General features: G+C 42.1%; 2 protein-coding genes across 3 annotated transcripts in view; one reads left to right on the forward strand and one right to left on the reverse strand.

Annotated features, from left to right (window-relative positions):
- The first annotated feature begins 5,628 nt into the window (after positions 1 to 5,628).
- Positions 5,629 to 14,675, forward strand: MFSD4B (major facilitator superfamily domain containing 4B). Its single transcript, XM_068184264.1, has 5 exons — positions 5,629 to 6,138; positions 6,236 to 6,404; positions 9,035 to 9,151; positions 11,670 to 13,146; positions 13,180 to 14,675. Exons 1-4 carry the CDS (start codon positions 5,800 to 5,802, stop codon positions 12,911 to 12,913), a joined length of 1,869 nt encoding a protein of 622 aa, XP_068040365.1. The 5' UTR covers positions 5,629 to 5,799; the 3' UTR covers positions 12,914 to 13,146; positions 13,180 to 14,675.
- Positions 14,676 to 17,051: 2,376 nt separating this feature from the next.
- REV3L (REV3 like, DNA directed polymerase zeta catalytic subunit) overlaps positions 17,052 to 26,067 on the reverse strand; it is a 118,815-nt gene continuing 109,799 nt past the window's right edge. The window contains exons 28-32 of one of the 2 annotated variants that reach the window (XM_068184263.1): positions 25,821 to 25,958; positions 24,793 to 24,983; positions 22,292 to 22,538; positions 20,650 to 20,859; positions 17,052 to 18,221 (exon numbers count right to left, since the gene is read on the reverse strand). In XM_068184263.1, the coding sequence (XP_068040364.1) occupies positions 18,081 to 18,221; positions 20,650 to 20,859; positions 22,292 to 22,538; positions 24,793 to 24,983; positions 25,821 to 25,958 (927 nt within the window). In that variant the 3' untranslated portion in view covers positions 17,052 to 18,080. Of the gene's footprint in view, positions 18,222 to 20,649; positions 20,860 to 22,291; positions 22,539 to 23,413; positions 23,521 to 24,711; positions 24,984 to 25,820; positions 25,959 to 26,067 lie in introns of those variants that run through there. The other variant, XR_010997195.1, reaches the window with a different exon arrangement.

Below are 26,067 nucleotides of genomic sequence, written 5' to 3' on the forward strand. Positions count from 1 at the left end.
GGTTATTTTTTATAATAGCCTTTATTATATTTTTTATTTTCATTCTTCTTTTTCCAGTGTTGTAGTAAATTGCTTAGAAAACCCATATAAAACAGCAATACTATTGCATTTAATGTTTACATCTAGCAACTGAGAGAAGTTCTTTAAATATAATAATGCAAAGCATTCTAATTATTGTAGACCAAAGCTAAGGCTTTTTTTAATTGCAGAATCTCAATCCCTACTTTGCATGAGTGAGGTCTAAAAGAATTGAATATTAAAATGTTAGAGAGACATATGGGGAGGGACTTGGAGGTGGGAGGGGAAAAAAAGCCAATCTGGAAAACTGAGGTCCTTTCAGGTTCACTGGGACTTGTGCATTGGCACATTGTAAGTACTTCTAAAATGTCATTGAAATATGCATAGTAGTGTTAATTAAAATTACTGCCTTCATTACTAAGGTGATGCTGACAGCCAATGCTGCTCTTATCTGGAGTGTTTCTGTAGAATGTGATATTCAGTATTATTTTCCATTTGGGCAAAGCAGAATGTGGTGTTGGCTAAGTGTGTTAAAAGACTCTCATTTCCTGTTGTTCTGTTATGAAAAATTAGTGTTCATCGTAGATCTTGCATTTCATGTGTTTTTAGCCCTGAGTTTTATACCACAAACAAAGCTGCTGCTTTTTTTTGTCACTGGTGCAATTTGCAAGGATTATGACCAGGTATCTTGGTGTAATTCTGGCATCTTTCCAGCTTGCTGCTCTGCATCTCTAAATTGTCTGGGAGAGTATATAAAATAATTGTAAAGATTTATAAATTACATGGAAATGGTATATCAATAGTATGGATTAATTATTGCCATGCTGTTAAAAAAAAATCCAAACTCTCATATTTGCATAAAATTTATAAAAATCCCCAGACCAACAAATGAAAAAAACACAAAAATTGTGACCTCTGTGAGGAGGGTGCAATGACTAGGTATTGCTTAGGAGTGATTCCTATGGTAGAACCAGCTAGTGAGTGGGATGTGGGATGAAAGGGAAGCAGAATTTAGAGGGAAGGAAGCTCTGCTGGTGTGATGGTGTTGGAATAACAAACCCATTTCTGATGCAGTGCTTGTGTTAGCGTTCAGGAACACACATAATCACGGGGTATGATTATATGCAGGTGCTTTTATTGCAGAGCTCTGGGAATCAGGGGTACAGACCCAAATCTGACTCTGACATGGCTTTCGAGCTGAACGTATTTTATAGTCTATCGTTATATAACTTACATATTAATTATTAAACTTATATTCTTCTATTGTATACATTGACTTTATCCAAGCATGAATTTCTCGTGATCTTAAGCCCCTGACCACAGTTTCCCATGATTATTCTTACGATTAAACAGTAATTATATTTAATTACTAAACAATCACTGCATCTATCAATTATATAATTTATCATATACTAGCTACACAGGTTCAGTTCTAGCAAGTACAAGGCCTATACTTTCCCAGGATATTTTCCCAGGGCCTACTAAGCTTAATTTTCCTTTTAACTCCCCAAATCCTCATGATTTTAAAACCCTTTTACTATCACTTGTTTTGCAGCAATGCTAAAATTGGACAGGCTTTTCAGAGAAGATTAAGTAAATTACTGTTTAAGAACTCTATTAGCCTCTTTTCTGATAGTTTGTATCTATGGGGGAAATGTCCAGTAGCAAATGCTCCTTTTTGGACAAAAGCATGAAGTGTTGATGTCCTAAAGCTAGGTAAGATGAAAAACAAACTCAGATTGTTTGTGCTGGGGCTGACCAACCACTGAGAAACTTCTTGAGAGAGATACTAGATTCTGTATGCCCTGAGGTTTTAAAAATAAGGTTAGATGACTTAATTAAAAAAAAAACCAACAAATAAATCCCCAAACAAACTAAGACATAAAAAAACCCTACACAAATAGCAACTATTTAGTAAATTTATTTTTTAAAATATTTAATATTGTAGAAGTGGAGAAAATGACTGAATATTCAATTTTATTTTAACTGAATAAATGCAAATAAGATTTTGTATCAATTTAATTTTAGGTGTGAAAATCTGTTCATGGGAAACCTGCTGAAATCTTATTTTGATGACCCAAATCATGCAAGCCTTAATCTGGCAGGGGTTGATTCTAAAATTAAAATAGTAGCTTAATTCAAGAAGACCCTTAAATCACTCTGATATATCCCTCTCTTGAGAACAGTTAATAGAGTACTTTCTATAGACATTATTCTTGTATCCTATAAACAAAGTAATCATCTTTTCATTGAATGTTCTCAGGGTAAATCTTCAGAAGAAAATTAGTAGAAACAGGTTCACTTAAAATGGCAGCGTGAAATTTCCAGTCCTATGTGATGCTGTCATTTAATACACTAGATCTTGAAACCAATGCTAATTCTGAGCAAGACTTTATTGTTGTCATACTTTTTCAGTAGGTATGAAATCCTTTTAATCTTAAGAAAACTGTTCAGCAAAGAGTCTGACATAATGGAAACCCTTTGGGTTCTTAATTACATCTCAGCTATGCAACAGGATCCAATGTGTAACTAGTAAAGTATTGTTGGATTTGTCCTGGCTACTTTTGAAGACCTGTACAAATCTCAGACCCAGAATTCAAATTATAATGTAGTTAGAATGTCTTGCATCCAGCTCTTCGTCTGTTCAGAATTAGCATTTAAATTATTTTTCTGATTTTATTTCCAGTGACAATTTATTGTCCCTGAAAATTGCCCCCATGAGTCAAAGATGCTGTAGCTGTTCTGTGGCCTTTCTTCAGGGTGTATTTGGCATCAGGTGAGGTAGACAGCTGACACTGTTCTCCTCTGGCCCTTCATGCACTATGTGTGGGCGCATACCTTCCCCCCTCCCTGCAGAGACATTGGCTTGTCAAGCTGATGCCTACCACATTGGAAATGGGTGCTGCTTTCCAGCCTTCCCTGGATGAAACGTCTGAGCAGGCTCAGCCTGGCAGAGCAGGCAGGTTTTGGAGCGGTGGGAGGTGTGAGGTTGCATCACCCCTGCGAGGCAGCTCTCACAGGTACCAGATGAGTGCTTTGATCATAGGCTCGTGGTGTAAAAAAGGGACGCTGCCACTGTAAAGCAGAAGTGCCCTGCTCAGTTCCTTGCCTGGGGTAGTACATGCCAAAGGGACAGGAGCTGCTTTCTTGCAGCCCCAACGGGTCTGTGTCAGGTTGGGAATCAGTGCTACAATCCTTCAGGCCATCCATTCGGGTTGGCCGACGCAGGGCTCTCCCTGTGCTGGCACAGGGCAGTTTCCAGCCTCGCTGCTTGCACAGGGGCTCGGCCATGCCCTCTGAGCAGGGAGCAGGGCCAGTGCCTGGTCTGGGGCCCAGATTCCCCTTTGGAGAGCTGGAAGTGTTACAGAAGTCAGAAAGGACCCTCTGCTATTAAGAGTGTGTGTATCTATAAATGCAATGTATTTTGATCAGGGCATGCACAAACAGTCTGCATCTCACTGGAGGAGGTATAGTTCTGAAATGTGAGAGATAGCTGAGGCAAAAGTGATCCCTTTCTTGCGTGCCTCCCTGTTGACAAGCACAGCACCAGCTGAGTGCCAGCCAGCCAGCCAGTGAGTTTCTAGTCATGTACGCTTTGGCATATGTGCAGTATGCCTTCTAGTCTATGTATATCTTGTGTCAACAGTTGTAGTGTTTTGGAAGTGCATATGCTAAGAGTAGAGTGATGTTATACTAAAATGTTTGCTAATATTGACAACACTAACATGTTTAAGTATCTTTATAGCCATCATATTCTGTCTGTTGCTTTTGATATTAAAGGGTACACATTTTTCTAGCCTTAACTCCAGTCTTTCAAGTTCTGCTTTGTTAGAAGGGTAAGAAATGAATGTTTAATGTTTTTTGTGGTGCTAAAGTAACTGTGATCAGTCTCAAATTATTCAGAATAAAGATGGTAGTTCTTAAGTGCCCCATTTGTTACTGCATGCATCATTTTTAGTCTTATTCTTGTGTGAAACTTGTCATTTTGAAATGTAATTTTGTTGTATTCTGATAATTATTGAATCTAGCGTGAAGACTTTTATACAAAAAGTCTTTACAGCTTTTATTACCACTGTGGTCTGTCATTTTGAAATGTAATTTTGTTGTATTCTGATAATTATTGAATCTAGTGTGAAGACTTCTATACAAAAAGTCTTTACAGCTTTTATTACCCCTGTGGTCTGACTGAAATGTCCCCATTACATTTGCTCCTACATTAATATATAGTGCAACCCATTTCATTCTAATTGCACTGACAACCCATTATAAGACTAATGATTTAAAAACCTAAGCTACTGAGGTGCTTGTTTCTGAAACAATTATGTTCTCTATTTTCCATTCTGGGGCTTAATATCAAACTTGCAGAAGCAGTTGCATTCACAAAAGGTAGAAGGAAAATTGAGGGAGGGAGGGAGGGAAACTACAATAACTTGAGTGGTGTTTTAAAATAATTCTGATTTTGCTTCATGAACTGCCAGTTTAAGTCAGTGGGATCTTTAATCATTTACTGGCCTGCTGCTACCAATTTCTCTTTGACTTACCTTGACTATCCTTACCTTCCCTTGACTTACACTTCATGACGCATGAAGTGTTTCCTCATTGGCAGCTTCAGTAAGTCCCAGAAATTCATTCACCTTTCCTTTGTAGTAGGGCCAAATATTTATTTTTTAATAAATATATCTGATGATATGCGTGAAATACTCCCTTTTCACCTGGGGTTATTCCCTAGACTGCTTGTAGCTCAAATTAAAATTTAAAAAAGATGCCCAAAACCTTTATAAAGTGCCTGGGTGCTGTTGCTATTTCTACACTCTCAATGTACAAAGCTTCTTTGTAAGTGTGTAAAACAACAGTGAGGAGAAGCCTGGGCATTTTAAACAAGGCAAAATACTGACATGTAGAAATGTGGTTTGACTTGTGTGTGACTACTATTATAGTTGAAATTATTTTGTCTGGAATTGTCTCTACTGCTGGACGTATGAACAGAAGCTTAGCAGTTTTCTGCAGATACCTCATGGTACAGACTCTGCACTCCAAAGGTAGGAACGTGGGATCGATCAGATTTAAATCTGTCAGTGTTACTTGTAGCAAGCAGGTGCTGGCGGTGTTTTTTGGTGTGTTTTGTTTTGTTTTTTTTTTTTTTTTTTTTTTTTTTTTTTGTGTGTGTGTGTGTTTTTTTTTTTTTTTTTTTTTTTTGTTGTTGTTGTTGTTTTTTTTTTAATGCCTCAATGCACCCAGGCTTTCCTGAACAGGAAGGGACTTGCAACATGCTTGCCAGTGCCAGGAGAAACAGGAAAGCGTTGCTCACTGTCCATGCACTGCTATATCCCAGGATCTTCTTGTTAGGAACAACTCGTTTGGAATTATCTTTTGAGTTGTTTGTTAAATTTACCAAGTACGGTGAAACTCAGAGCCTTTCTTACAGGGAGCAGCAGCTCAGTGCCAGACAGGGAGCACACACTGAGACCTGTTGCAGTCTGTGAGCTGCTCCACGTGAGTGGTAGGAATTGATGTCGTTTCAATGCTTTAAACTTTTAATACCAGGCATGTGTTAATACTTGTGCCTAACAGACCCAGCAGCTTTCTCTCTTGAGAAGCTTTATCACCGTGCCATAACACAGTCCTTGTGGAAGGCAAAGATCGTTTATGATCGGTTGACTGAAAGGTCGAGTGCACTTGGAGTGATAACACAGATTAAAAATAAATGCTGGTTTATCAGGGCACTTCCTCGGGCACTGTGGCACAAACTTGCAGCGGTGTGGAGTGTCAGCTGCCCCGGGAATGTCGCTCCCCAGCGGCGAGCCCCGCTCCCAGGAGGAGCCCCCGGCGGAGGAGGAAGCGGCGGTGTCGCCCCCCGTGTCCGAGCCCGCTCCTCCTCCCGCTCCTCCCGGCGCCGTGCGCGGGGCGGGGCCGGCGGAGCCGCGCTCCTCGGGCCCGGAGCGGCCCTCGGAGCCGGCGGCGGGAGCTATGGCCGAGGCCGATCGGGAGCTGCGCGTCCCCTTCATCGAGGCGGAGGAGGCGGAGGCGGCCGGCGGCGGATGGCGCTGCGGGCGCTGCGCCGACGGGGCCGCGCTGCGCTGGTGCATCTCCGGGACGCTCTGCGCCTCCTTCCTGGGGCTGGTGAGTGAACGGGCGAGCGAGGGCGGCCCCGGGGCTGCGGGGCCGGTGCGGAGGCTTCAGCGGGACTGGCGAGGTGACCCCGCCCTCTCCCCTGCAGGGGTTGAGCATCGCGGTGCTGGGTCCCACCTTCCCCATCCTGGCCGCCAATGTCGGCAAGAACGTCAGCGACATCTACTACATCTTCGTGGGCCGGTCCCTGGGCTCCCTGGGCGGGTCGATGGTCGGCGGGGTGCTCCTCGACTGCATGAACGCCACTCTGCTGCTCGGTGAGTGCCGCTCCGCCGGACGGCGGCATCGCCCTCTCGGACACTGCCCGGGGCAACCGGGCTGTGCTTCTCCGCAGCGAGCGCAGCCCCAGAGGGAGATGTGTCGCCTTTCCGGAGCCGTGCCGAGCCCCGGGAACGGGAGGGTCCGTGGGATGTGGTGCTGTTCCCCCAGATGCCCGCGGTGGTGGTGCCGCTCGCTGTCGCTGTGTTCCGCCCTGCCCGGTTGCTGACCCCGCGTGTGCCGGGCGCTGCTGCTCTGCAGCATCGCTGCCGAGAGCCTGGGCCCGCCGGGCACGTCCGCAGCGGGAACTGGGATTGAACGGACAAAATCCGCATGGGTTGACCCATGGTTTGCGCTGGAAAGAACAGCTGCATTTTTTTGTAGTTTGCATCAAGTAATGTGCGCAGTGTAGGTACTCTTGGAACATAACAGGCTTCTGTAGTGACACTGTACAACACGTGGAACGGGAAGCTGTGTTTTGGCTGCCGTGTGTGCAGCAGAAACTTCCAGCAGTCTCGCTGAGGCGCATTTCTATGGGGAGAGCTTTCCCTTCCCTTATTTAACACTCATCATTCACGATCATCTTCGTGTACTGGACAAAAGCCTGTGGCTTTTGACTGGAGGGCCGTAGCCAAATTTTAACTTACTTACAGTGGGAGACATTAATTACTGTCTGTGATGGTGGAAACATTTAAACTGTAGGAACCACAGTCGATGATTTTTACAGTTTTCTGGATTTGTGGAAATTTGCTCCTATAGGAGCTCAGGACCAGCTTTGTCCAGGCAGAGCGAGGCTGCTCAGCCATCGGGGATCCCGGAGCCACACTCAACATCCAGCAAGGAGGGGCTCCTTTTAGAGTTGTGTCAGTGTCTCCTTCCTGCAGAGATTCTCAGAGCACACCAAAAATAGTGGAAGCCCTGACTTTTTTACTTTCTAGTGCCTTTGTGCTCTAAGTTAGGGATTAAAATGTGTACCAGGGCTCACTCTTCTTCTCCTTAGTTCAAGGAACTGTGCCTCCCATAAGGACCGTGCTGTTATCATATGGTCACTCAGATAAGATCCCTTTTTCCATTGCTAGTGCAGTTGTGGAGTGGGTTTCCTTTAACCTCCTCCTTGTGCACCTGACCAAGTCAGACTTTGCCTTCTGTAATGGAATCAGTGCACACACCTGTAGAAATGTATGTGAACTTGAAATAGTTTAGTATTTCCTTCTTTTCGTGAGGACAGTTGTCTGTTAACAATGCTTGGGAAATGATGGGTCTCCTAATCCTTTCCAGTTTGGTAGTGCTTATGGCAAGACCATCATTTGAACTACTGAACCTGTTCTCATTTTTATCATCTGAGCACTGCCTGTAAGAGATTTTGGCTTGTGTAGTTTTGCCTCCCATCTTTCAACTGCAGGAACTCTGCTACAGAGAAGAATTCTATATAGAGGAAAAATTGAAAACATCATTGTGTTTGTCAAGGAAATTTTTAAGTGCATATGCACGTCAGGCATAGAGCTGAAGTGGACAACTGAGCCCTTGCTGAGAAGTTACTTTTCGGGTTTGAGAGCGGCACCTGAGGAGCTGCACTTAGTATTCCCAATCTCTAGTGTTTTCTTCATGCAGCTCAGCATGCACACCACCTTCAAAAATGTTTTGAGACATGTATTCCAAGTATCTTGCTAGGTCTTTAGGGTTCTGGACATTGTTGCTGGTTTTTTTTTTCTTTTGGACTCAACCTGAATTCTTAAATACATCGGGCTCCATTGATGTTTTAAGTATCTGCTGCACCTATGATCATTTCTTGATTTAAAAAATAATAGAGACAGCTGAACTGGTACAAGCTTTCTAAGAACCTAATACTGTCTGTTCAGGATATCAATTGCAGGTTGTTTTATTATGGAGGCAATTATAAGCATAGAATTGAACTGCTGAACTTCCTCCCAAATGGTAATAAAAGCAATTTCCGTCTGCTAAAAATATTTTTTGAAATGGCGTGTTGTAAGTGTAGCCAATAATGGCAAAACAAATACAGTTAATTACTTGCTGCTAAATTTATTTATGAGAAATTTTGTAGTTCTGTCTAAAACTTCAGAAATCCCTTGGAATACATCCCTCATGTGAGAACAAAATATAAATAAAAGTCAGCATCTTTATATGAAGATCACTTGGTGGACAAGGTACAATTACTTTATAGGATTTTTAAGAGCTTAGTTATTTGGGTTCTTTTAAAAATGGAGCCAAATTAAATGTTGTGCAGTTCTCAGAGGACAGGCTTGACACTGTTCAAACCCATGTTTTGCTGGTTTCACACTGAAGTCACATTTCTAAATCAGAAGTTTGCAGAAGACTTCTTAGTGTCCTAGGAGGAGGACACTTCTTCGTGTCTCTTTGCTTTAGCCAAAGAAGTTTGTCATGCAGGGTTTATGCCCTGATGAAATTATTTTTTTTTCCAACTAAAAAATGATCTGTTGAACATTCCAGCTGCTACTGCTAACCATGGATTGAGGTATTTACATTGCATCACTTATTAGGATTATCTGTAACTTTAATAATCATGAATTTATTTGTATTTCTTGTTCTTTTGTGTTATTTAAATGGAAAATGTAGTATGTAAGTTTGTTTTGTTTTTTAACCTTTCTAGCCTTATCCATGCTTGGAACAACAGCTGGTCTTTATGCGATACCCTGGTGTAAGCAATCCCTGCTATTAACAATCTTGATGTCAGTTATTGGAGGTTCCATAGGAATTCTGGACACAGGTAGGGGACCCTGTGCTCTGACAGTTCTAACAGCAAAATAATTGGAAACTTCAAGCATATATACCAAAACAGTTGCTGCTTTTTCTTGTGATACATATTGAATTTAAAAAGGGGAGCTGTTTTACCTGGCTGTGGTTCTTGGATTAATTGGTCCTGAGGCTTCCAGTGTTTGTGTGTGTGTGACAGGCCTTCCTTTAGGGGTTGGGGAGCAGCGTATCTCTTGCTTCCTGGAGAAGATCAATTTACATTTCAGTGGGCATAAAGTGCCCTGTGCTCTTTAAGCAATGTTTTCTTTAAATTGCTCATTTGCAGGAAGCTGGTCAGGATATAGTTCATTAGCATTAGCTGGGCCTAAGCTAGTCCTGAGCAAAGCCCTGGTGTTTGAGATTCTTACACTGCTGTTGGCAGAGTTGCCCACCTACAGCTGGCTCAGCAGTAGCTGGGAGTTCACAGCACCATGGTGCCCATATCCCTGAATTAAGGGATGTTTTCCACCTTTGGCCAGCCATGCTTAGGTGGTTGGGAATACAAATTTGTTCTGTCTCCTAGATTCTAAGTCTGTGGCATGTGTGTACTGCAAATGGCCTGGCCAAAAATCCCTAAATCCAACACTTTTGCTGGAAAGCTGTTCAAACCCAGTTTCCTAGCAGAGGTTTATTATTGGAGGAAGATGATCTCAGGGATATTTTCCAACCTAAATGATTCTATGATCCTGAGATGTGTTGGTGAAGTTGCAGATTAAGAATAGGTGTAGTCAGAAAGGTCAGTTATACCAGAGGTAAGAAGAACGAGTCCCTGGGCACGGCTTAGACAGGGTGGGTTAGGGAGGGCTGGCTCTAGCAGGCAGTTTGCACCAGGAGGCAAGGCCACAGCAAAGGGTGCTTAGAGATGCCTAGGAAACGCTGGCATACTTGCAAGTGGAGATTAGGAAATGCCCAAAAGTACCTCAGTTAGCAGAGTGTTCTGGCATTGCTGTAGCAAGTGGTGGTGAAGCAGCACCAGGCAGCCACTCCTGGCACCTTTCCAGCGATGTCCCAGCAGCATGTGCTGACTCTGCTGCCCTCCTGCAAGAGCCTGGGGATGCTTACTAATCAGCAAGGTACTACTGGAGCTGGTTGATCACCTTCAGGGCAGGGTTATTTCTGAGAAAGAGCTGACTCATGTGTTAGCTTAGCCATCCAAACAGCTCTGGAAGCATCCCAGCCAGGGCTTGGCTAGGGTGGCTTGGCTGGTTGGCAACAAAGTGATGGCTGCACATGTGAAATGTCTGCCTTAATTCTGTGGGGTTTGAGGGAGCTCTGCTAAGATGTAAAAAGAGCAAGGCACAGGATCCTGTAGTGAAGAGATGGTTTAGCACTGCACAGGTCATGTTAAATAAATGTTGTATTTGGTGCCTCCGCTAAGATTGTTATACATGGGACTTGGTTTAAAAATTCTTTGTATGGGAAAAATCTTGTCAGCCAATGGTAAATATACCTTCAGTAGGTGTACTGTTTGGATCAGATCTCAGAGCCAGGGAGACTTCCCATGCTGAGCAGGAGTAGCAGAAGAAACTCACAGCAAGGCAGTAAAGCAAAGCTGAATTGATTTGGAAGAGTGCTGAGTGATAAGGGCTGCTGTACTGCAGCACAGGAATTTGATTACTGTTTGTTTTCCTGCATTCTTTGAGGGACTACTTCAAAATACCTCTCTGAGATATTATTTCCTACCATTATTGTTGATCTAATGGGGTTGTAGTTTGGTGTTTACAGTGGTATTGATGTAAACCCTTCTGTTTCTGGAAAATCATTTGAACACAGTGGGGTGGGCCCAGCCCATCAGTAGCAAGTGAATTGTTATTTTTCCTGGGATGTTGTTAAATGAGTTTTAAATGTTGTTTTTGTTCTTCTGATTCTTAGCATTGGGCATTGCTGCTTTTGATACTTAGAGAAATGAGAAGCAGTTAAATTTCCCTTTTAAAAAAGGCTGAAAATGCTGCAAATTGTCAAGTAGGGTAATTAGAATCATAGAATCATAGGGTCCCTAAGTGGGAAAATACCCTTAAGGTCATCGGGTCCAGCCCTTAACCCAGCACTGCTGAGTCCAGCCCTAAACCATGTCCCTAATGCCACATCCATGTGTCCTTTAAATACCTCCAGGGACGGTGTCTTAACTGCTTCCCTGGGCATCCTGTTCTAATGCTTAACAACCCTTTCCCATGAAAAAGTTTTTCCTGACACCCCATCTAAACCTCCCCTGGTACAGTTATGTCTGTCCATTGCTGCTGGATAAAGCTGCTGTGTGATTCTTTGTTTTGACTGCTCTGAATATCCTCCTAAAGCTCAAGTAATCACATGGATTTAAGGCAGAGTTTCAGTTAACTTCTGTTTTACACATTGTATTAGCTAAACCTGGCATTATTGTACATTGAATTAGTAATATAGGTTATGGTTTGTTTTGTTTTGTAGTTTTTTTTTTTTTTTTCTTTTAAACGATGTCTGGTCTCGGACTAAAATGAATCTTTTTCTCTGATCTGCAGGTTGCAATGTACTGGCACTGTATACCTGGGGATCAGAGGCTGGGCCACACTTGCAGGCTTTGCACTTCAGTTTTGCTGTTGGTGCATTTCTGGCTCCTATCGTGGCTCAAATGGACTTGGGGAGTTCTGAATCTGAAGAATTTGCAGGGGCTGAAAAGACAAACCAGTCTGTCCTCAAGTCTGTGTCGACAGCATCAGCTGCATCAACTACACCAGCACTGAATGACCATCACAATGAAGGCTTTTTGTGGTCCTATATTTTCATAGGGACCTATATGCTCTTCATTTCCATATTCTTTTTTGTTTTGTATTCAAAGAGCAGCTCAGCTAGAGACAAATCAAAGGCTTCTGCGCAGAAGGACAGGCTTGCCAAATACCACTGGCCTCTAGTTGGTCTCCTGTTTGTATTCTTCTTGTTCTATGTGGGAGCTGAGGTCACTTATGGCTCCTATGTATTTACTTATGCAATGGTCTTTGCTGAGATGACGGAAAGTCAAGCAGCTGCTTTGAATTCTGTCTTCTGGGGCACGTTTGCCGTGTGCAGAGGAGCGGCGATATTCGGTGCTACTTTACTGTCCCCTGCCACCATGATCGTGATGAGTCTCCTGTGCTCTGCTGCCTCCTCGACAGCCCTGGCCTTCTTTGCACATTACCGAGCCGCGCTGTGGGTGGGAACTGCCATGTACGGAGCATCCATGGCCGCCATCTTCCCCAGCGGCATTGCCTGGATAGAGCAGTACACGGTTGTGGAAGGAAAAACGGCGTCTCTCTTTGTGGTGGGCGCGGCGCTGGGCGAAATGTGTGTTCCTGTGGCGGTGGGCTATCTCCAAGGCAGGTACCACCACGTTCCTGTCGTTATGTACACTGTCTTTGTCACTTCCATAGTGACAGTCCTGCTCTTCCCTGCCATGTACAAACTGGCCAACTGGCCCCAGCAGCGAGACTTGCAAGAAGTGAGTGACAGGGAGACCCGGAAAACTTTGTTGTCGAACTCGAGGCTTACTGAGGACGAGGAGGAGGAGGAGCATGTGAGAGAGTGGAACGATGCAGACTTTGAGGTAATAGAAATCAATGACAAGCTCGAAAACTCTCTGACAGACACCTCCTGTAGGATACCAGGGGATTCTCCAGCTGAAGTCTCTCTCCAACCTCATCTGGAAGATGCATTGGGCAATCCTCCAGTGGTTGCTGATGGCTCCCCTGGGAAACAAAATGGGAGTGTTGACTGGGAGAAGAGTGAATAGTCAAAGCTGACTTTTTAAAAAATGGAAATGCAGTTGAATTGTAGCTGTTGTCAAGTGGTTCAGGAATCCTTTCATAGTGGTGCTGAGCTCAGCATGTTAATTTTCCCACTCCTTTCTCCTCTTTCATTTTCAGCCTGCAGGGATATGTCTTGGAGTAGGAAGGTCCTCAGTGATGTGAAAGGGGCAACATGATAAATGTTTGGCTATGCCAAAACTGTTAAAATATATGAGATGTTTTCTAAATATGAGGCATGCATCCAAGGAAGATATGCTGTAAAAACTGGGAAAGAAGGGGACTACTCAGACTACTCAGTTTTTTGAGGTGGGTGAAAGGTGCAGGTCTGAGATGCTTTGTCACAAAATGGTTTTATGAGAGAGGAGAGACATCTGTTACCAGTAATGCTGAATTTTCTTACCTTGTGCAGGAGGAATGTTTCTACTGCATTTGAAAGTTGTGTGTGATCAGTTCAGTTAAAATTTCTGGTGTTGCCCAGCAGCAGTAAATTGAATAACCTTTTGCCAAACTATAGGAATTCTTGGTTCTGAGACAAAGAGAAGAAAAAACTGGAAATTGTTTCTTATGAATGAAACCATGCCTTTGGGTCATTTAAAAGCAGTTTATGAGAAAGGACACAAAACGGGCCGTTGTTTATCTGCTCAAATGCATAACTCCAACCTACTAAACAGTGGCAACAAATCTACATAATCTAAAGTATTTCTGATTTAAATTATGGCACTGCTACTGAAATCAACCAATGTACACAGAAGAAGATAAAATTATGTAATCTTTGAATGGTTTGAGTTGGAAGGGACCTTTAAAGATCCTGCTGACATGGCAGGGAAACCTTCCACCGGACCAGGTTGCTCAGAACTCTGTCCAGACTGGCCTTGAAAACTTCCAGGGATGGGACATCCACACCTTCTCAGGGCAACCTGTTTCAGTGCCTCACCACCCTCACAGGAAATATTTTTTTCCCCTGATATCTAATCTAAACCTACTCTCTTTCAGTTTGAAGCCATTCCCCCTTGTTCTATCACTACATGCTCTTGTAAAAAGTCCCACTCCACCTTTCTTGCTGGCTCCCTTCAGGTAAAAGAGATTACTTAATATATGGTATTTTTTAAGCCAGTGGTTTAAATTAAGGTTATAGCAACTTCTCTGGTTTCCTGTGCCAAGACTTAACAGGGTAATGTGTTACAATGAAGATTTGAGAAGGAGAGGGAATTATCAATGAGACAATTCTTTCCGTGGCTACCTGCCCCAGGCCAGTTGGATTGGTGACGTTTGGGTTTTTTCTCTGGGGGGATGACATGGAGATGGACTCTCCCTAGTGGAGAAGCAGTGGTTTGTATGTTAGGGTTCATTGCTGCTAACCACGAAGCCCTGAGCAGGTGCAGCCATGCCAGGGAGCCCTCCCAGTAAGAGGGGGGAAAAAAAAAAGGAGCAGCAAATGGCAAAATCTGTCTCTGAACAGTAATTTGCCATTTGTCAGCTTGGAACTCCAAATCAGTTAAGTATTTAAGACTGTGTGATAAGAATGTACTCTTGTTTAGGGTTTTTAACTTTGCAGTTTTATTATTATTTTTCTTGCTAAGAGGCTTCATTTAATAACAAAAGTGCTCTAGGTGTAACACAGCACAGAATATTAGATGTTCCTTGGATTTCCAGGTCTGCTTTTATTTCCTCTCTTCTCTTACAAGTATGCAACCTCGGCTTGAATGGTTTTTTCTTTTCTTCTGATAAGTTAATAAGAAGCCAGAATCAAGTTGTAGGAAAAGTATTTTTGTTAATATCTTGCCATGTTGCAGAGCCTCCCTCTCCTTCTGCTGCTGGCACTTAAATGCCACCGTGTTTTTGATGGATTCCTTCTGTGGCATCTTTTTCCAGTGCAATGCAGGAACCTGCGCTTTAGAATGAAGCCTGGTTTCACTTGTGTCACAAGGGTTCTGTTTGCTTACAGGAATGGTAAATGCCAGACCCAGTCCTGGCCTGTGTGACAGGAGTGAGTCCGTGTGGCCCTGTGTGCTTGGCTGGTTTGACACGGAAGCAAACAGTGTGGTAGGCAGAGAGAGGGGATGGAATGAGGGCAGCTGGAGCCTGAATGTCAGTTTTTCCTCTTCCCATTTTTTCTCCTGCACGCTGCTCCATGTGTGTGGAAAATAGGGGGTGTCAGCTGATGGTGAGGACAAATCCCACTGGTGGAGGGGGAGGGAGAAGGTGCAGGATGCACAATGTAAGATACGGAAACTGTTCTGTGGCAGCTCCCTCCTGGAGCTGCCATCCCCCCGGCTTCACCTGGGTTGACGTCGCTATAAAAAAGTTTCTCCATACCCAAGATCATGGTGCCAGAACAAAATTATTTAAAGAAAGATATTAGGCAACCAGGAAGATTCTAAACTCCCCCAATTCATATACTAAGTTTTGATGAAATTCCAGATTGGAATGTCCTACATGTAACACTGTTCTCAGGGATAGTTTACGTGGATAGTTTACTTTGTATCGTTTGCATAATCAAGTACTAAAAAAACCCAGAAAATTAAATCAAAGCTGCATTGGGAAATGTGCTGTAATCTCTTAGAAGCTTATCTACTGCATATATGCAGACACTTATTTGTGTTTCTGACCAGCGTCGTCCCAGCAAATGTAAAAATGTTGCACAAAACAAAGATTTTTTTTTTTTTTACTGCCAGTATTAACTCCTGTGTGAATAACTTAGTTTCATCCCCATTTCCTCCTTAAAAAGCAAGAGGCCTGCTTTTTACATTTCCTGTGTAGTAGGAATGGAGCAACAGGCTGGAATCCTGAGGTAAGAGCAGCCTTTTCCCACAAATAAAGGATCCAAAAAGCAGTGGCTGTATGACAGTGGAAGCTGAAGAATTATCTACGTAGAGTCACTTTCCAGTGATTTGTGGAGACCTGCCTAAATTTAGAGTCATCTTAATGAGGACTTGAAGCCTTCAATTGCTTTAGTTCTGGTCTTAAACTTGAACAGAACTTAAACAGAAAGTGTTTTCCTTATCCCCTAACCAGCCTGCTTTTAATAGCAGGGGCTGCCCTTGAAAATGAAATGCTTGAAGCAATTTAAGTTTAAAACAAGATCTAGTACATTTCCAAGGATAAGTCCAGCTCTTATCAATTCTTGGTACCTTTGATGGCCAAGTCTTAGCTCACTGCTCTTGGATTTTGGTGTTCCTCAAGGCTTGCTTTCAGACAACGAATATTAGTTTTCACATGTTCAAATTTCCTTTCAAAGTAAATTGCTTCCTGGCATATACAGCAGAAGTGGGGATCTATTTACAATGCACATCTATTTTAAGTTACAGGTCCTCCAGAAAGCCTCAAGTACTTACATGTTGGGGGTTGAAATTACTTGGAGTAACTGTGTTATATCACTATTGCCCTCCTTATGCTAGAAAGGCCATCCCTCTGTTGAGGACAAGAACTTTAATCCATTAATTAGATATGAATCCTATTTTTGTCCACAAACCTGGGAGTAGTTTGAAGATGAGTGCTCTGCTCCGGTGTGAAAGGTAACCTCCTGCAGCTAAGTCATTGAATACTTCATTTATCCTGAGGCACTGCCAAGTGCTGGACTGTACTACAAGCACTCACTCCTGGCATTTGCACTTTTATTCTGTACGTGACCAATGCCTGAATGCAAGACCAGGCAAAGTTTTATGCCTTGATGTTTTGTTTTTTTTTTAGAGTTATTTTGCATACAAGTGCATCGCAATCTGTGGATTTTCTATTATATATGTAATAGTTTTTATTCTGCTTGCTGTAGGTTTTACATTGTACTATGTAATGTGACATTTAATAGACTGGCTAGTGTCTTGACTGTAATAAATTCTTATCTGGAGAAGGCACTCAGGTTCCTTGATGCAAATAAAGTTTTCTTCTATTTTTCAAACCTTCTCTGGACTTTTAAATTTAGAACTCTGTCCTTTTCTGACTAATGGAAAATTGGAAATGTTTCTCTTCTGGTTTGGAGATGGCCTCCAAGAACTTCTGCTGATGTTTTGGATCCCAAAGTTTAAGCTGGATTCTTAATTTTGATTTGAGCAGTCCTGTTTTTACATTATTGTGTGTGCCAGAGAAGGAAACAAATTGAGGGTAAATATTAAAAAAAAAAAGGTATAATTTTTTACCATATCATTTTATTCAACTTTAATATGGTTTCCATTATTAACTTCTAAAACAAAATGATTTCCAGTTTAGAAAACAATGCACTGACCACATAATTCCTTTTCCATTTTATACAGTTATACAAATATTCTAAATACACATTTTGTCAAGATGGTGGCAAATAAGATTTAACTGTACAGTACGTAAGGAAAGAAAATATTTCAAGCATATTTAGAAGCAATAGAAATGTCTATACAAAACAAGCAAAAATGGAATAAAATTTTATATTTAAAGTATTGCAACAGTCCCACAGGTTTGTAACAAAAATGTCTTTGCACAGTTCCTCACAATGCCCCATTAATAGCTAAAGCAAGACAGCAATTTTTAGAAAATAATGTTTCAAAATGCTACACATGGTACTACTGCTTGCACAGTCTGATCAAAATAACAATCTACTTGGAATCAAGCAAAACTTAGGAGGAGATATACCAACCAACTTTAAAATTATCTGTATAAAAGTCATTGCACATTATTTTACTCAGTTGTTTGAAAAGTAAAAAAGTGTATTTACAAAATATTTCGCAGACAAAATTATAAAGTGAATGGATAATATATAAGTAACACGTCTTGATACTGACAGTTCAAGAACACACACAAATGGTTTTATCATTTCAAGAGGTTTTCAGTGCTCCTTCCTCCAGGAAGTAAACTTGACTTCTACTTTGAAATGGATTTACAAGATGTTACACAGAGCTATTTCAACATCAGCATTATAAAACAGTATGTTAGAAACATGAAAGGAAGAAGAAATTTTTACATCTTAAAAAGTGAGCTCTTCATAGATCAACAAATGGGTTGGGTTTTTTTTTTTTTCCAATTTAGTTATGGTAAGTGTTCATTATTCTCCAGATAATAAACCCAACAGTTAAAATGGAAATCCTGGACTAGGTGAGAATTGAAAAAGCACCATGCACAATAGTCTTAGTGTGGTAAACACTGACAAAAAAAAAATAGCACCTGGAATCCTGTAACACAGATCATTTAAAACTGGTCAAGCAGCTGGCGGAGATAGGGTGCCTTTGACAGTTCTCTGCTCACTCTGGAGAGCTTGAAAAGTACTGGGCAGTTGAGGGAGACACACTGGATCTGCCGATCGAAGCAGCCTGTGCAGTTCTTGCATATCTGGATTACAGGAGAAAAAGCAAAACAAATTATTTAAAATGACACAAGCGAGGCATAAACCACTAGGGACTACTAAACCCTCAAGCCTGTATCAGCAGAATAGGCACAGCCCTTCTGCACAGAGCTTCTCCCCAGCATGGAGGGACCCACAGCAGCCCCCTTCTCTGCTTCAGCCCCTTGGGCTGCTGCCAGACAGCTCACTTGGCCGCTGGTGGGGGCTGGCAGCATCACCCACTGAACTTGGCAGACAGCAACAGCAGGATTCTACAGCTTGGGTTTCAATCCTGCTAATTAAGTTCTTCTTGCATGTGGTGGCACTTGAAAAAACAAGGTAAACAAGTTGACTGGGTTTAAGCAGAGCAGTGTGTTCTACTTGTGATAATCTTGCTCTCTATAAGTCTCCTAGCGAAAAAAGACAAAACTCTTGTCCTGCAGTTTATTCTCTGCAGAGAAAAGTGACTTTAAATAAATTACTCATTTCAAGATAAGCTTTAATTAGTTTTATCTAGTCACAGTCAATCAATCCCAACACAGAAATACACAGGCCACAGCAGTTGCACTGCTTTTCTTGTTCAAGGAACTACTTGTTAATACTGCTTGAAAGTACTTTTAACATGAAAAATAATAAAATATAATAAAATAAATAAAATAATAAAAATAATGGAATAAAATAGCACCAGGCACAGTTTTTCCAAAGGTAGACACCTTTAGGAAACTAAAGGCCCCTGCTTTGCTATTTTATTTTTAATCTGCAGCATTTGCCACCTCCAACAGTTTTTCTAAAACCTCAGAAATTTGCTTCCAAGCACACCTGTATTTTGTAACATCAATATGTTACACAGTTTCTCCTATCACTTGCCCAGCCTTATCAACAAACCCGAATTGTATCCCTTTGATTTTAAAACCAGTTATTTTCTTTCTTTCCACATTCCATGCTAATACCAGGCCGGCATCAGCGCCAAATCCCTGCAGGCTGACAAGAGCTGGAGAGGGGCAGCCCCTCCTGGCCAAGTGCCACGGGTGGCACCTCAGAGGATACCAATCCTCTGGCCTGCAACTCTGACCAGAAGGAACAGGATTTTAACAGCTGGTTCCAGGTTTGTAATCTCAGAACTACATTTATCCCAGTTCTTCTGAAAGAGGCTGTGGCTGGTTTAAATGCAAGGGACCAAACTAAATGGAACTTGAGACAAGTCCTAAATTCAGTTTGTGTTGAGACAAGTAGTCTATGGTTTTAACCTAGAGCATGTAATTTTTGAGTGCAGTTTAAAATAATGTACAGCTTAGTGTTATAACAGTTTTCTGCTGGCTCCAGCAAGTTTATAATCTCAAAGGGCTAAAAATTTAAGCTGTGAAGGATATATATGCCTTCATATTAAAATAAGACAGATGCTCTTACAGAGACATCGAACACTGACTGGGACAGGATCCCAGGCTGTGCTGAGCTGTTGTGTGTTGCAGGGACAAGAGGACGCTCTACTCAAACTCATGGATCCTTCTGTGGGGCTGGACCAGCCTGCCAAGTTCTGCATTATTTCAGAACAAGAGCAATGCAAAGGGTTCCAAGTACCACAGGAAAACAGCAAAACATGCATTTTCTCATGTCTGCCAGTCACAATGCAGATATGGGCAAATATTACAAAATACAGCAAGAAGCCCACACCTTAGTAATAAAATATTTATGAAGTGAATTACAGCGCGTTTTTCGCAAGCCCATGAGAACCTATCAAATCAATTCTGAGATTTAGGAACATTTATATCCCTGACATTCGGACAAGTCTTTAAAGTGGTTCACGTGCTAGTGCTAAAAATAAACTTTAACTAAAATATTTATTAATTATAAAATATGACAGTATGAAAATTAGGTGAGGGTATGCATGTGTTTCCACAAGGGGAAGCATTGTGCTTTGCTGTAATATATTCATGAGCACAGTCAGCTACCCTCTTAATTGACTTCTAGCTCAAGGGGAAAAGCAGCTTGGAAAATTCCTATTGAGAGGAAAGGTAACAAGAAAATCCCCAGGCTAAACCACATCGATGTTTTACATATAAATAAATAAATTTTCTGACCCAAACATTTTTGTTTCTAGAACATCATCTGTTATTTTAATGCAAAAAAAAAAGAGTGAATCTTTTACACTTTCACAGTTCTCTGTCATTAAAAAAAGGGACCTACAAGCCATATAAGGTACTCTTAAAAACCAGAAGAAAATGAGAAAAGCATCTTCTGTTCTGATCCCCCTCCTTTGCCTTAGCTTTCCACAAAGCCTAGGAGAGTAACAGCTGCTGTGCTGCCTTCAACAGCTGCAGCACATTTAACACCTGGACCACACTTCCAATTTCTGTCTGGAGTATTCAATAATGCACTGCTTTGAAATTTCAGCCCCTGTCTTTTGCTGACAGACATCTGACAATGCTTTAATCGTACCTGGACCAGCTGTTCTTGTTTACGCTCCAACTCTCGGATTTCTTGATTGAGAATCACTGCCACATGCTGTGGCTGGCTTCTGCATTTATTACAGATCCCATACTGGGTCAGTTCATCACACACAGGACAGTGTAAGGTCGTGAAATACTGGGAGATAGTGCCTTTGCATCCTTCTAGCTCAGTGCGGGCAGCTGAGGCAGCCTTCTGAATCTGTCAAAAAAAATAATTAAGAGGTAATGAACTTCCAAGAGAGCAGCTTGCCTTATTCCTAGATTGCATACTTTTTTTTTTTTTTTTTCCCAAAGGAGTAAGAAAGTGCAAGATGGCCTGCAGGGCCTGGGTTCATACACAAATTATGAACATGGATCACAGCACACTGAAGAGTGCAGCACTAGCCCTGAAGTGATACACTGAACAGAGCCCTCCCCAACACCTATTTCACAGGAAATTGTAACCAGAAAAATCCTTGGTCACACATGCTTAACTCCTGATCTCACCTCAAACTCTGCTCCTGCAGCTGTTCCTTTTTTATCTGCTGATCTGATTTGCATCTAACCATACCCTGGCTGCAGCTCCTGTGGCTGCCTTCTGGATGCTGCCTGCCCTCATCTGAGTGTCTGTGCCGGGCAGCTCTGGACACAGCTCTGCCATGGTGCTTTGATTCACGGCACGAGCTCATGCTCTGATTTCTTTGAACAAGGCTCCTCCACCGGCCCCTCACCCTGGGAAGTTTGTTCTCTGCACTTACTCCTGCTGCATGACTTTTGCTTTTTTGCTTTGCGCTATCCTTCACTCTCCTGCTGCTCTGCTCCCTGTGACTTCCTCGCTGTTCTTTGGCCTTGCAGAAAGCCAGGGCTCTTTTTACCTTTTTAGAACAGCTTGTTGGAGATACTTAAGGTGACTGCCACGGTGCCATTGGAAAAGTAAAGAAAAGAAGAACTGAAGTCAATCAAGGCTGTACTGGGAAATACAGCTACACTGCTATATTGCAGTGGGAACATGATACATTACTATGCTGCTGAAGTCTGTTCTGAGCAGAATAACCAAACTACATTGATACACTGTCTTTCACCACCCCTTTTTGTCAGGGGAATCACAAACTAAAATCCAGCTATCTAATGCTTCTTTTCCTGCATCTCAATGACTTCTTTAAGTTTTAGAGAAGTAATGTTTGGATATTATTTGATTTAAATTTCTGGTGATACAAATTTTTAAAGTGTTCCTCCTGCTAAGGCATGCCACCTTTTCTATACAGACAAGAGATCTTCAGAACATTTTGGAAAAACAGGAGTTCCAACATCTAATATAGAGAGATTTAAAAAGTGGTACGGCCAAACAGATACTGCTAAAAATACAGAGTTACGGCAAAATATTTTCTTAAACTATAGAAAGGATCAGGAAACAGAAGATGACTGTGATCAACCCTGCACAGAAGGGCTGGAAAAACTCATTTATTATGTGAAAAAAAACCCCACACAGAAGATCTAAGAATCAGGACTGCATATTTGTGCATCAAACACCACTTCACAAAATAACCTTTGCTGTTGCTTCCTATCAACCTCATTCCACTAAAAGTCACAACAAGGCCAAACACTGCACCCAGATGTGCTGCACTTGCTGACTCCTGTTTGAAAGCACTCACCCGGGGCAGCTCGTGGTACCAGCTGAAGACGTCTATGCCAATGAGTGAGAACACCCTGGCCAGGGGGGGCAGGATCTGCTTGGTGATGTAGTAGGTGGCGTTGAGCCTCAGGCTGGGGTCCTGCAGCACTTCGAGGGGCCGCCGGACGAGCTGGATCAGGGGCAGGCCGGGCATGCCGTACACAATGACGTAGGGCACGCGCTCCCCGACGCGCGGCTCAGAGCGACGGTCATAGGCAAGCATTCTCCTGTCAAAACACAGCCTTGAGAACGCATCCAGAGACAAATTCATAGTTACCTCATTTGCCTGTAAGCTTCCCCATCTGATTAGATTAGTTGCTCTCCAGATAACTGGAGTCAGTGCCTATTATGAAGCACAGGACCAAAATGTATTTTTAATTTGCCTTGTGACTGGACCTAAATTTTAGAACTTGGGACACAAACCCTAAATAAACTGTCTATTTCAGGTCACTTGGATTTGCATGCTGACTGTTTTCTAGCTACCACTTCCCTAAAGAAATGTTTTGATAAAGAACAGCCAGGGTACTAAAAGGAGATCAAGTACAATTTGCTTTCTAGTCAAATTCTGGTCCTTTGCTTTCTGAGACTGCTTGCTCAGTAGAATGATACCTGCTTCAAATTGAATTATCCTTTACTCAGAAAGCAAAGGACAATTCAATTTGAAGTAGGTATTAGTTTTGGACTTTGACAATGTTTTATTACAGAAGCATAGCTTATTTGGAAGACCTTCTGTATTAAGCAAGGTGACAAAATGTTCCAGCTTACATTATCTACTTGTCTATTACTGATCAAGGACATCAACAGGATGAAATATTAACTTTAAGTAAGGTACTTTATTAAAAATGAAAAACTGTGCTTGGTAACGTATTTCACAGCACTAAGAGACATCACCATCACAATCTGTAACACATCTAATAACCCTGAGTGATGAATAATCTTAGAGAGTCCAGCCCTTGTACAAAACCCAAACTGTAAGTAACAGAAGTGAACACACTATTACAGTGTTCTGACAAGACTTTCCTCTTGAATGTGTGGCTCTTTCCAGGACCATCTCTTTTCACACAGAGGAGAAAGCTAGGGATACTGCTTCAACAGTATTTGAAGAAGACATCTGACTGCTACCTGTAACTTGACAGTACAAAAGTCAAGAGAAAAAATATCCACAATCTGCTATTTAATGTGTCAGTACAAAGATCAAGACAAAAAAACCTATGTGTGAGTTTGCGGGCCCCAAGATGGGCAACTCCCTGGGGGCTGCCCTGGCAGGGGAGATCCTCCTGGAGCAGTTCTGTGTCAGGAATGAGAGACACATTGAACTTTTTCGGTCTTCAGCTGCTGTTTATTGTTATCTTATCAAAACTTCAGCACACTGTCTGCACCAGACTCTGCGTGCAGGAAAAAGAGCACAAAAATGACTAACAATCTCTTGTTACAAGGCCTTTTAAGTCTAATCGAAAACTAAGCTATCCAATTAAGAAGTGACACCTAAATTATTTTCCTTTCTAACCCAATAACTGACCCCTAAAGACCAACAATGCAGATTTTTCTAGCCAATTACAAGATACCACCTAAACCCAAGAAGAAAGAGGAAGAAGAAGAAAGAAGAAGGGAACTCAAGACAACACCCTATATCCTCCATCTTGAACCCATGTATAACATAATAAAAATCCTAAAACCTAAATTTCTCACCCATGTGACATACTACACTGTAGCAGTCAGAGGCCCTGCAAGGCCTCCCTGGCGGTTACCCGCCTAAGACAAGAAATGCAGAGTGGACCAAAGTAGCCTTTCTTCCGTCCTCGGACCCTTGTTATCTCTCTGTAAGGCTGTAGGTCGTATTCTCCTCAACCCTGGCCATTGGACAATTTCCAACACCCCAGTAGCCTACATAAACCCCCATCTCTGCCGAGTTCAGGGGAAGAGCTGTCACTGGAACCCTTCGCAGGACCCTGATAATAAAGACACCGCTGCGGAACTCTACACAGGCTTCTCCTCTCTCAATCCCTGCGTCTGCCGAGGCACCTTTGTGAGCACAGAGCTGGAATCACTAAGAGCTGAACTCACAGAGCCAAAATCACTCAAGGGTGCTCGCTAAGGTTGCCTGAGGCTGGGAGCTAACCCGAGGGCCCCAGAGAGGTTGTGCCTCACCCGCACAGCGCTAGCCGGGACACCTACGGCGGCAGCTGCCGGGGGGGCCAGACGGACCCCGGGGCCCCAGGCCGCGATACTACACTACTGTCTACAATCTCTACAATCTATTTCACACTTTTGTGGTTTCTAGTTTACCTTGAGGCTTTGGAAGTTTTCTCCATGAATGAGGGTCAAAGTCAGTGCTCCCCTGGGGGTCAGGACACCCCTGAGCAGACAGAGAAATATTCCTGGTGCCCTGGGTTTCCACACCTATGAGTTCCTACCCATAACCTGTCAGCACAAAGGTCAAGATAAGAAATATCTATGATTAGCACTTCTTGATCTCATTACCTGGTGATTTCCAGAGCAGGTACACAGGCTCCAGGTTTGTATGCTGAGCTCCCTCTGTATTCTTTTGCAAAGATGAAGTCCTGCATGCTGGCTTTTCCTTCCAGTAGCTTCATGCATTGATTCTGAACATACTGCTTGATCTGACTTATGTCCCGTGTTTCAAATAGCAGCTTGATAGAACACTCAAGTATCTGTACAACCAAAAGAGAAAGGTGAGAAAAACATGTATGTTTGAATAAAAAATTAATTGCAATTAATTCAGTAAATTATATGGAAATACAAATACAGCGCTTAGAAAAAGTACCAGTGGTGAACTAGGATATTGATAGGACAACAGGTTCTAACGTCTTCCACTCAAAGACATTCATAAACACATTACTGGACAACTCTTTCCTCAGTTTGCCACATCTTTCATGACATCATCCATACTCCTGCACTGCAAGATTTTTTCAACAGTTATAGAAGTTTCCAAAGTGTAAGAGAAGATGTTTTTCCCTGCCATCTAAAATATTTTGCTATGACTTTAGTAAACCCTTCTATGTCATGACCTTTTTTACTGGCATAAATTTCTTTTAATTTGGCTAAGAATAAGATTTCCTAATTTCTTTTTAACCTCTCAATACACAGCTTAAAATAAACAGGCAAAAAAAAGTATTTTAAGGGAATTCTTAGCTGAACTAGAATTATGTAAGTGAGCTATTTGGAAGACACATTAGTGTGTCTCACTCAACTGCATTATTACTGGCAGTAATAATTCCATTTGAAGTGAACTGGATCAAGAATTGTCTATGAGAGGGCTTACATGGGGCAAGGGCTTTTTATGGGATGAAATATAAACTGCAAAATACAAATCCTTGTAATGCTGCAAAAGCTCTTCAATTTATCTTTCAAATAGCTCACACGAGAAAAACAGATGAAGATTAAGACAACTCTTAATCTAAAGGACTAGAAACTTTGAGAAAGGACAAAATAAGAAATGAAATAATAGATTATAATTTCATTCAGGAAGAAATCTATGAGTAGTTTACCTTGGAAACAGCAGGACAGGAGTCCCTCCGGACTGTCTCTATGCCTTTTGCATCAAATACTGGGTCCTTCTGGTCCAGTGTTTCATACATGTAACCCACGTACCTCTTTTTAGTTTGCAGGACACATGGCAAGTAGACCTGGAATGTTTAGAAAGAAGACAGCCCAGTCTGGAATGTGTTGGGAACATAGAAGGTTTCCTAAGGAATACTGTGCTTTGTTGGTTTGTTTGTTGGGCTTTTTTTTTTG

Source organism: Anomalospiza imberbis, chromosome 3 (genome assembly GCF_031753505.1).
Source record: "Anomalospiza imberbis isolate Cuckoo-Finch-1a 21T00152 chromosome 3, ASM3175350v1, whole genome shotgun sequence".
Taxonomy (NCBI): domain Eukaryota; kingdom Metazoa; phylum Chordata; class Aves; order Passeriformes; family Viduidae; genus Anomalospiza; species Anomalospiza imberbis.

Bases quoted from the DNA above. Each gene is read 5' to 3' on its own strand.
- MFSD4B (XM_068184264.1), top strand. From the start codon at position 5,800: ATGTCGCTCCCCAGCGGCGAGCCCCGCTCCCAGGAGGAGCCCCCGGCG. The intron at 6,139-6,235 runs GTGAGTGAACGG...TCTCCCCTGCAG, and splicing joins GCGCCTCCTTCCTGGGGCTG to GGGTTGAGCATCGCGGTGCT. The intron at 6,405-9,034 runs GTGAGTGCCGCT...TAACCTTTCTAG, and splicing joins GAACGCCACTCTGCTGCTCG to CCTTATCCATGCTTGGAACA.